At 26.6% G+C, this 12,632-nt stretch overlaps 1 protein-coding gene across 1 annotated transcript in view; it reads left to right on the plus strand.

Moving 5' to 3' along the window:
• The first annotated feature begins 11,537 nt into the window (after positions 1-11,537).
• Positions 11,538-12,632, plus strand: part of LOC113865997 (vacuolar protein-sorting-associated protein 36) — a 2,947-nt gene continuing 1,852 nt past the window's right edge. Inside the window, exon 1 of the mRNA XM_027500856.1 lies at positions 11,538-12,632. This exon is cut by the window's right edge and continues 228 nt beyond it. Coding sequence (XP_027356657.1) covers positions 11,707-12,632 — 926 coding nt within the window. The 5' untranslated portion in view covers positions 11,538-11,706.

A 12,632-nucleotide genomic window follows, 5' to 3' on the forward strand; every position in this document is an offset into this window, starting at 1 on the left:
TCTTTGTTACATAATTTATTTGATTATCCTTTTTCTTTTTTCATTTTAATCTTTATTTATTTTATCAAAAAATAAAATAAAATAATTGTAAAAATAATATTTCTCTAATGCAAAAACAGTTTTCCAACTGGAGTTTGAATGTTAAAAATTGTGTAGGTTCTATCATTATTTTATGTTTAATGAAAAATGTTATTTTACCAATTACAAATGGGTTCTAAAGCCAACCCCAGAAGAACACACACTTTGATTTGATTAGAAGTGTGGGTTGTGGCAATCATGCAAAAAACTAATATAAATGCCTGCATCCTCTCGCGTTAATATATGATGACAATATTATGATGTAAAATATAAATACACAAAAATAACAATAATAAAATTTTATACAATAGTAATGTTTTGGTATTCTGCTTGTTTCTCTTTTATTATAAGACCAAAATTAAATAAAAGGATATTATCCTTTTAATTAAATTCGATTATACTTTTCATTCTTTTAGTTTAAACTGTGTGATTTTATTTATTTAAAATGTTTTTGAGTTCATTAATATTTTATTTTTAATATTGAGCAAATTTTATTTTGTCATCGATTTTTTATTTAAATTCTAAAACTTTCTATCCAAAATTTTCTCAACATTGAAATAATTAACTTGCTTCAGGCATTCTTCTATTTGAAAATTATTTTTTCAATGAAAATCTGAAGTTATAATAACTATTTCATCTTTTGATAAAATTTTAATACATCCAAACACTTAAAACCAGTCCTAGATATACACACATGAGTACATATTTTTTAATTTTTTAAATATAAATCCATCATACTATTATCTATAAAAAAATCATAAACTCCTTACTAAGAAACTGTAGCGAAAGAACCAATTTAAACACCATGAATAAATGACTTTAAAGGGGAAAAAATCATTATTATTAGAGGAGATTAATTATGGAGATGATAATAAGAGTACTTATCTTAACATATCTGAATTGAAAATTTTTCTAAACTTTAAATAAGAAGCCACAAAAGTTGATAACATTTATCGTAAACATTATGAAAACATTCATGTGACAACCCGAACTCGATTTGCATTTGGATTTAAAATTGCTGTTTTTTCTTATGCCTTAAATACTAGCTTCTTTTATGATAATTCTATCAAAATTGTTTACATATAATTTTGGCTTTAACCATGCAAAATATAGGGTATTTACTTTAAAATTATATATAAGTGTGATGCAAATGAAGTAGGCATAACTTTTTTGTTTTGGATTTTTTGTTGGTACAGAGAATCGTAACACAAGATGCATATCGCGAAAAAATTAAAAAGTTGGGTGCATCTCAACTATACATATGTTGTAGTTATCATATCCTTATGCATAGAGGATGGGGGTATCAAATAAAAACAATAGTTATCTATAAGACAAAAGTACCTTTAATGTTTCTATTTCACATAAAAAGGATTGGTTTTTCTAGAGGTTGATCGGTTGCAACTTGCCATTTCAAAACCATGCTCGAAGCAACATCAAAGGGTCTTAATTTCAACTTGGTAGGTGTCTCAACCCCTTATCAATGTGAAAGAATTTTTTTTCTTTTCCATGGTTTGAACATCTAAAAATTAATATTAAATAAAACAATAATAATAATAATAATAATAAACTTGTAATATTACATCTAAATGAAAAACAAGCATTTAGCTTCTCTGACCTTCACTCTGTTGAGGGGTGAGAATCCATGGCCTTGCTTTGATTTGTTTTATTATGAAAGCAAATGGCATTGCATGGGTGGGTGATAGGGGTGAACAAGGAAAGTTGGTGACAGATTATAACACACATAAGTGGTCCCACCGCCATCCTTATTTATAGCTGAAAGTGACTCAACAATTTTTGGGGTTAATTGAGGGAAGCAAATGCTGGGAGGGTTGGCATTCCAATTCATAAATGACAATTCAATCTTTCCTATCACTCTACCATTAACAATAAGACAAATTTTAGTAACACATTTTCTAAAATCCTCTTAATTCATTTCACCTTGTTAAAAATTATAATGTAATTTTTATTTTATTTTTGTATTTTTATAATTTTTAATAAATTTTAATTTTAAAATAATATATTAAAAAATGTTACCATCATTCTTCTAATAATAATTGGCATTTTTATTGGTCACCACCACATTGTTGATTGAAGTTCAAAGGACCCTTTCATTTTTGCTTCTCATTGTCCTTCCCTTCCCTGCTTTACAAGCAAATCGGCTTTAGTGCCTTTCAACTTTCACTAGTTTTTCGTTTTTTTTTCGGTATTCATTACATTCTTGATAAGAATACCATTTATTGTATTTTGTGTTTGAAAAACACAATTTATTGTTAAAATTCTTTTGAGTAAAATCTGTTTTTGGTCTTAGAAATATGGCTACATTTTATTGAATACTCTATTTTTTACTCTATTTTAATCTTTATAAAATATATATTTTAATAATATAACATATATTTAGACATGTGATGTCGTATGTTACTTTAAAATTGTTGTTAATGTTATATGTTACTTTACGTTATTACTGAATGGTTGTAAAGATCATTTTTAAAAATAATATAATTTTGTAGGATAAAACTAACAAAAAATAATTTAGAGTACTTAAAAATGTATTTAAGTCAAAATATTTTAACTTTTTAATTTACACTAATTTTTTAAACATGTTATTTATATTGTTGTATTAAATGTTTTAGTTTTCTTACATTAATATTTTTGTCAAATTTTACATTTGTATCGTATCATTTATATATATATATATATAATTTTAGCCTTTATTTTTTCACTGTATTTTTAATTAATATTTAAAAATAAATAAATTTAAAATATTAGTATAGTACACATTGTTAATTAGTATGATAACAGACATTAATTGACAAAACAACGTTGCTGAATCGTACGGAGCCGTTTCGAAACAAAAATTCACGAATTTAACAATAGACAATAAGAATGGAAGTTTATGTATCAATCATAACCAAATCAAGATCGGTGTTTATATGAAATGGAATTAAGACTTTATCTTTTTTTTAAGAATATATTTTAAAATAGATAATAAACAAATAAAACACCTACTTGATTTTTAAAATTAAAATATTCAAATAAAATTAGAAAGTTAATATCAAGACACTACTAATAAGGTTTTCATTATTTGTTTTAAGCTTCTTCTTTTTTTTTTATCTTCACCACGTGTATTTTTATAAACAAAATTTAAATTTAAGATTATGCTTAATTTCTTTTTAACATATATACTATTTAAAATAATCATCCGTTAATATTTATTAGTTTGATTATTTTAAGTTTTAATCATTTTCTGCCGTTTACTTACCAAATGCCTAAATTTTTCCACAAACAGGTTTTCATTGAAATTTTAAAATATATCATATTAATATTTTTAGATATTTATTAACTTCAATCCTAATAAATATCTATAAATATATTTTTTTTATAAAAAATACATAAAATTATAAAAATATAATAAATATTTTTTTAATAAAATTTTATTAAAAAAATATTTATCTTCGATCTTAATAATTGAAGTTAATAAAATTTATATTTTTGATGAAAAATTATGCTTTGTTTTTAAATAACATTTAAATTAATTGATAATGTAAAAAAATATACTCAAAATACTTTAAAATTAAATTTACTTTAAATTACTGTAACGTGTTTTAAACGTTTGAGAAAATTCAAACATCATCACACACGAACAAAAAAGATTATACCAAATTACCTTCCCAATACAAATTTATGAATAATTACACATATATATTATTTTATTTTGTCAAAAATTTGCTACTCGTAAGTAACAAGTCACCGTTCATCATCACACATGAGTTGATTCGTGTATAAATACGTGCAATAATATATATTTTTCTCATGTGTAAACTAAATAGTTTCTACAATTGAATTTGATTATCCATCTATAAAAGGTTAGAAGCATCGTGAGAAAATACATGAAAGTTATATATATATATATATACTAGAAAAAGAAGTCAAAGGAAAAAAAATTTGCTTGCTTCAAAAATAAATCTTAATTTTTTTTATAAAATATAAATTAAGATTAAATTAAATTATTAAAATAAGTTAATGACAATTTATATGAGCTTAACACAACTGATTTGTTGTATTATAATTTTGATAAATTTAATTTAAATATAGGTGTATTTTTTAAAATTAAATATTTTTTATTTAATTAAAGTAAAATTTATTTATTCTTTTTTATACGGAGAGAAATACTAATGCCCAAAAGAAAAACAACAAACTGAGAAATTCAATTCCATGAGAGTTTTCTTTAAGGATAAGGACAAGTTAAGGAAGAGGTTCATATAAAATATTACAATCATTTACTCTGTTATTTTTTATTATTCGTTTGTAGTTAATTATAGCTTTGTTTAAAGATGTTTGTTTTGGTTACTTCATAATTTAAAAATGATTAGTATATTTTTTTGAATAAATTAATAAATTTTTCAAAAGATATGATAATTTTTAGAAATATTTTATTTTAATTTTTGTAAATAATTTCATACGTGAAAGTAACATAGTCTAAAGATTTTTTTCTTATTTTTATAATTTATATTTTAATATTTTACTCACAATAAAATAATTATTTTTTATATTAATTAATTTTTAATTATTGTATTTATTTAATATTATATTTAATTTTCTCATTTTTAAATTACAAATAATAAATAGATTGTAAAATAAATAATCATTATACTGAACATTTAATTTGATTTATAAAATTTATAATTATATGTGGTACAAATTGATACTCCATTTATTATAATACATGAAATATAAATATAAATTAACAACTATTAATTAGAATTATATTATGATAGTCCATTTATCACATTTTTTTTTTAGGTATTTCTTATCACTAAATAAAAATTAAACTTACATAATTTCAAATAAAAATATAAAAAATGTGCATTAGTGAATCTGCATGAGAATTGAAATGATGGGTGTTATTCCTTTGCTGACCTGCCCACGTGGCAACTTCAATCCGATTGGAGACTAGAGGCGCAGGCGATGTGGCAAGGTCAGTGATAGATAGCACTATCAGTTCTCAATTTAATATTAGCCGTTCGATTTAAGATGTCACATCATATCCGTCATCACACCACCTGCACCTGATCGGGTCCCACGCCATCACCCAATCACTCGCCCTTCATATTTTGCCCATGTATATCATCTATTTCATTCTATTTTTAGTTTTTAAATAAATTACTTACTCTATTTTAAAATAATTTTTAATAAAATTTCTTATTTTTAAATATTTAAACTCAAACATTAAAGACTAAAGCTACACGTAATCTTAAAACGTACAATTTTTAAAAAAATTAAGGATATAGGAGTAATTAAAATAGTGAATAAAAAAAATAATTTAAGCTACTGAAAATTCACATAAAATGAAAAAAAAAAAGAATTGAAACTGAGATTTGAGAATTTAATATACTGATATAAAATTTTGTTTTACTACAAATTTTAAAATAACTAATAATTTATGTTTTAAAAATATATTAAATAATAGCTAAATTATATGACACAAAAAATAGAATATAATTAGAAGACTTAAATTTGTAATTTAGAAACAGATAATACTGATAATTAGATAAATATATTTGGTTTATTGATGTTGAAATAAAAAATGATTTATTTAAAAATAATTAAATAATTTACTTAAAAGTAAAATATATGACTTTTTTTGCGAATATATATTTTCATTCATGGGAAAATTAAAAAAGACGGGGTTAGGCATTTAGAAAGCATATTTCATTTTATTGTTTTTCAGTGTTTCTGTCACATCAGAAGTCAAATCCTATGTCATTATTGCTAAATTATTTAGTGCATATTTTGTTTTATTTTAGAATTGATAAAATTATTTTTTAAGCTAAAATGTGCGTTTTAAATACTATTTGTTTGTGAATGAGTAATACTAATTAATAAAATATAATTATAAAAGTTTTTATTTTAAAATTATTATTTTATTAGAAATGTAAAATTATTTAATATTTTAACACGTTGATTAACATGTATTTAATATATTTTTTTAACTAACTTTCACTTACCTTATCTAATAAACTAGGTAGTAATTTGCACAATTTATGAACATTTTATTATATTATAAATAATTATAAAATATTTTTTTAATGAAAAATTCATATAATGCTATTTTTATTAAAACTTTTAAGATTTTATGTTAATAAATATTTTGTGCACTCCATAGATATTATTAAATCATTTTAAAAATATATAACATATATTACATGAATTTGTTTGCTAATTATATTACATGAATTTTTATAAAATAAAATAATTTTAATATAATAATTAAGACTTTATTATATTAAATATGAATGAATTAAGAAAATAGGATTTTTAAAATTAAAAATAAATTATAAAATTTAAAATGAAATCAAGATTCAATAAAAAATAAATATTAAACATAAAAAATTATTAAATATAATAATCATCACTCAAAATACTTTCATTTAATATATCTCTGAATATGTGTTATATAATATTTTACTATTTCTATTAAAAGAATATGTATTTTTGATCTATTTTCTAAAGTATAATTTTAATATATTTTTATTTTTTCATTAAGTAATTGTTAATATTTTAATTTATTATTTTATACTAATAAATTGATATGATGAAAAATTTAATTTTAAAAATATTTAATTCAAAATAATTTCAAAAGTACTTTTATTTAAAAATTCATAGCCATAGCCATACATTTTTAATTATTATATTAAAAACAACTTAATTATTATTCTATTAATGTACCCTTAAAAGACCGAAAATAAAATAAAATAAAAGCATCATCCTCATAATACCGTGGTTTGAAGGGCAACTAACGAAAATGAGAATGAGAAGAAAAAGAGAGTCTGAAGAGAAAAGAGTGGTTGCAAATAATAGCATTTAGTTGCATTGCAGACTTGTGGGGAGTGTTGTGTGTTGAAGTGATATTGAAGTTTTTAGTGGGAATGGAATCGAGATATTGTGTGATTGGCCAAAAAGCTTTTTATCTGCAACTGTGTGTCAGATTAGGTGAACTCGATTACTTTCCTTTGGTTTTATCGATCTCTAATCAAACTCAAAAGAAGATGCATACCCATCAAACACAAGAGGTTCATTTTTCTTTCCTTTTCTCATTTTCATTTATTATATTTTATTTGCGCGGTACTTCGAGTGTTAGCTATGCAAATTTTTGTATGCACATCAGAAACTCATTATTTTACAGACAAAGGTTATCGTGTTGGATATATGGCGCCGTAGAACTTGTTGCAACTTGTATGCTTGTCTTTATGTCAAGTGTGGTGCTTTCTATTTGCATTATTATTAGGATAATATTGCTAACATTTCCAACTACTCTCTCAGGTGTCTTCACCAATTTACTTTCTCTAAAATTTTGGACTTTAGGTTTTAACTGTTGATCTAGGACTGGGAGGGAGAGTCATGTACTTCTGCATTCGTTCACATGAATGGTGAATGTGAATTATTACTCCGGGTCTAAATAGAATGAGAATTCTGATTTAACTTCTTCTCGTGAGCATTTCAAGCCAGATTGCATTTTTTACTGTTGAGTAGAAAACTTCCTAGTTTTGATTCTAAATCATTTCTTGGTAAAATAATGAAAGTGGAAAACTTTACCATGAAAAGCACACAATAGCTGCAAGAGTACACATAGATACAATTGAAAGTAGGGAGGGGAGAGGGAATGGGAATGGAGTGTTTTTGTCTTTAATAAACTATTCGTTTCAAGAGGTCCAAGTTCTCTGCTCTCTGAAAAGACTCCAATGATCTTCAACTTGTTTAAACAGAAAATTTGGAGTTTCTTCCTTTCTGTCATGCAAAATGTGGAAAATATTAGACAAGTTTTTAACAGTAATGGAGATTCTTCAGTCATTCCCAATAGGCTCTAGCTGACGTTTCAGAAGCTTGGTCCCATAATACTTGTAGACAAGCTACCGAAAATACCAATAATTGTTCAACGCCACAAGTAACACTCTGCCTTTGCCTATCCTCTTTAAAATCCCTTTTTAAAAGTAACTGTACTTGTGTTGAACATGTATCTGTTTATGATGCGATAATTTGAATATTACTAATTGTATTTTATAATTTTTTTTGTAGTAACACAAACGAAAATGCTACAGTTAGAAGAATGATAAAATTTATGTATATCACGATTATTTTGATTTAAAATTTGTATTTGTAAGATGAATTGTCATTTATACAAGTTCTCTTTCTCTCTCTCTATATATATACATATAATATTATAACCATATTGTATTTTATAAATTTTAAAATTTATCATATTTTTATATCTGTTTTTGTCTCTTATCATGTCATATTGATGTCTCATGTGGTATCTGTAGTTTTTAATTGTTGCAAGCTATACTTTCAAATCTGTTTCATTATTATAGTCTGTTAATTAAGTTAGGAGAAAGAAAATTATAGTTTTTTGGTTGGAATGTTTTATCTGATTATGCGGGCGGATATTTTTTGGATTATACATAAAAAAGTTAATGACTTTATTGAGAGAACAATTCACAAATCCAACATGTTCCATGCTATTTGCTAGTTGGAAATCATAAACGCATACCATATCCCTTTTTTTCCTTGTCAATCACAGACAAGATTTTGGAGTCTTTGATTTATGTTTTAGTATAATTTTTTAATATATAGAAGTGTTCTAAGAATCTTTGGAAGAATCACTTCATAAAAGATAGCTACCGTAACTACAGAGTTTAAAACCATATTAAAATTTTATATTTTCATTATCAAACTCAAGTTCAAAACTCAATGTGAATTGACTTAGTGCAAGCGAACACTGCAATATCAATATAATCACTCATTTTACTCGTTCACAATAGAAAAACACAGTGAAAGATTCTAATACCAATTAATAAAATTCATATTAAAATTCTAAACTTTCAAATATATGACTCTAATCCTATATAACTTACAATTAAATTATAACACGTCGCTTCTTAAAATTTTATTTGAAAATGTAAAGTTACCACAGTCAAATCTTTTGTTTGGACGAACGATGCTTCATGAGATTACTATCATCAACATGTTGAGTCGCAAATGTAACATAATTATTTCTTCGAAGTTCTAACACAAATTTTGTAGAAGACTCGTTCGAAAAAGTACTCTCGTATTTTGGGATAGATTTATCCATTACTTCTACTTTTTTTTTTTTTATATATCACTACCTTATGTATTTAATTAGTAATTACACAAAATTATATTTTATTCCTCTAATTTTTATTTATTTACTTTTAATCTTCTAATTGCTAGATTACAATTAATTAATTCTTTTTGTTAGTTTTGTCGAACTCTATTAGTAATTCTGATAATGTGCTGGCAGGACCTCTTTCATCATGTCTATGGCTTGACCTCTTTCACACCTTAGCCACCTAAACGATGATCATTATTGTTTTGCCTAAAAATAAAGAAAAAAAGGGTGCGATAGGGTTTCAGTTTCCTCTTCTTCCTCTATTTTGTCACTCTCCTCATCCCCCCTCCCCAACAAGTATTAAAATAACACTCAAGTAAAAACTTTATCAGTATAAAATGAAAATGTTTAAGTTGTTTTGAGAGAATTTCGAAATAATCATCGAATAAAATTCAAAATCATTATATGACATGTTTAAAAAAAAAGTTGCATGGCTTTGAGCATGAGTTGTTTGGTGTTTCAGTCTTTGAGGTAAGGGTCAATGGTCTTTGCTAATGGTGACAGTGTCTCTGTGGCTGCCGATTGGGTATGAAGGATTGAGTTGCTAACGGTGACAGATTTCATTGGCGGGCAAAGGGACTGTGTGACAATCATGGCTAGACCTGTCAAAATGGCTCGCTATAAATTTATCTCTAAACGAGGAAATTCAACTCACCTCACCGTTGTGATCAGCAAGAAAACAAAATAATCTGATTTAACTTACTAATTCGGTGAGTTGGTTTATAGATTAGTCCATTAAATAAACAAAAATTATACACCGTATGTGAAAAAATTCATACAGTTTTATTAGAGAAATACTAATACTGTCTAACACACTATTAATTATTAGTTAAAAGTTATAAAAATACAAGTGAAAGACAATTGGAGCTTGTGTTTTAAAGGAAGAATAGAAAATTGATTGTCAATGTTGGGACTTTCCATAAGAAAGCATGATAAAGAAAAGGTGAAATCATGGTGGTTGTCTGGTGAGGAGAGGAGGGAGGCTATTGAGACATGGAGAGGAGGTGAGACTTTAATAATAAATGATCGGAGTTATTAATAAAGTTGGACCAAAAAACTATTGAAATGAACTGACTTTTTAATGTTTAAAAGTTAAAGATTAGACTAAAATAGATCAATGCTAGAGGATTAAATAGCAAAATTAAAAAGAGATAAATAATTTATTTTAATTTAATAATTAATATTTAATGACGTGTCTTTATTTATTTTTATGTATGACTCGTCAAATGTTGGCCACTGGTTGGGGGTTTAAAAATAAGAGTTACGTAAGGAATCTCCATTTTTAATTAGTTTTGTTTTATTTTAACATGTTAGAAAATACTGGCGTCTTTACACTGTGAAATAGTTTTTGGTGATGTGTTTGGATGGATTTAAAATAACATCAAAGCTAAAGACACCGGTAATATTTTATAAATTTTCAGTATGAGCATTAGTTGAAGAATTTAAAACATAGTGTTTTTAATATAAATTATGATGAATTGTATTAAAAATTATGAAAATTATTACCTTTTTAATAAAAAATTATACTTAATTTCTTAACCAGTAATTTTAGAATATTAATTAGCATTTATAATATTTTATTCATGTTATTCTTTAGTGCATCTGGTTAAAATGGAAGGCGTACTTTTTAAGAGCTTTTATTTGTCTTTATATAGGGTTATGTAGTGTGGCAGTGAATGCTATTCATGTTATTCTTCTAATGGAATGTGAGAACTCAATTTGTGAAGCTGCTATGCTAAGTAATTAGAAACAACTTATGGTATAGTTGGTCGCTTTTTTCTAAAAGTAATGAGCTATTCACCGAAGTGAAGGGTGTAAGTTGATATTTGTCAAGACGATTAAGAATATGATTTAGATAATCTTTTTAAAGCTGATTTTTAGAATTAAATTAGGGGTTGATTAGGTTCATGATCATTGGTTATTGTTTAATTTTATAAACATCATGTTTCAGATGCTGAATTCTGAGCATCGAGGAAGACCGTGTTAAAAATTTTGTCAACTAAAATAAAGTAATATTTAAGTTATACTCTGATCTTAAGTTAACCTGAGAAAAAAAGATAAGCTTTGTATTATATTACTGTTGAAGTAAGACACGACATGGTGAGACCAACACTGAGAATAATTCATTTAAAGCAGGTAATAAATCGGTAACAAACGTAGTTTGCCAAAACAAGAAAAGTCCAATGTTTATTTTGAAGACAAAATTCCAAAATATTTGAAAGGCCCAAGGCTGTCCCAACTATTTATAACGCTCATGAGGCCATCCAAGAGGAGCAGGACTTGCATTTCAATCTGATCACAATCTGCCTCTGCGTTGTGTACTTTGTTTTGTCCCTCTGAATTGTAGGAGAAAACCCATATGATACGATTCCACCAACCTTTCACCACTTTCTCTGAATTACCGACCCACGTATAGATGAGAGGTTGAAGCTAAAAAAAGAGGAATGGAATTAGATAATCTGAGTAAGATTGAAGAAGAACCTCCTCTCTCTGGTGCTTACATCCGTAGCCTAGTGAAACAACTAACCACCTCTAGAACAAAAGACATCATCATGAGTCCAACAAACAAAGATAGTGTTGTGAAAGGTGGCGTTTCCCATGGTCAAAATTTAACAAAACATGGCAAAGTTGTAGGTGCTCATCAGGCACATCAATCCATGCAACCCCAACAACATAAAAAACAAGTTAGGAGGAGACTCCACACTACCAGGCCTTATCAAGAAAGGCTTTTGAATATGGCTGAGGCTAGGAGGGAGATTGTCACCGCCTTGAAATTTCACAGGGCAGCTATGAAAGAAGCAAGTGAACAGAAGCAGCAACAGCAACGGCAACACCAAGAACAGCAACAAGCCCAAGAACAGCAACAAAGGCATTCAGCATCCCTTCAGCCTTCACAGTACCCAAGTTTTGAGCAAGATGGAAAATTTAAGTCTAGAAGAAATCCCAGAATTTATCCAGCATGCACAAACAATTTTTCAAGTTACATGGATGAATTGTCTTATTCATGCTTATCCCAACCTCCTCCTGCCGTTCCAAATTCTTACACCTGGCCTTCTGCTTCCCCAATTCCTCCACCACCCCTTATGGCTGAAAACCCTGATTTCCTTCTTCCAAAACAGACCTTGGGATTGAACCTCAATATTCATGATTTTGACAACCTAGGTGCTACCCTTCACCTCAACAATTCATCATCATCTTCTTACTCATCTGCAACCTCCTCTTCTCCACAGGAAGTTCCTTCAGTTGTAATATCACAAGGAGAGGGGCTTTCTTCACTGGGGGATACCATTGAATCCAATGCTCAAACAAAGGTTACTGGAGGCTTACACACAGCCATGGACGATGAGGGTATGGCAGAGATCAGATCATT

Source organism: Abrus precatorius, unplaced genomic scaffold (assembly GCF_003935025.1).
Source record: "Abrus precatorius isolate BTA unplaced genomic scaffold, Abrus_2018 Scaffold4, whole genome shotgun sequence".
Lineage (NCBI taxonomy): Eukaryota > Viridiplantae > Streptophyta > Magnoliopsida > Fabales > Fabaceae > Abrus > Abrus precatorius.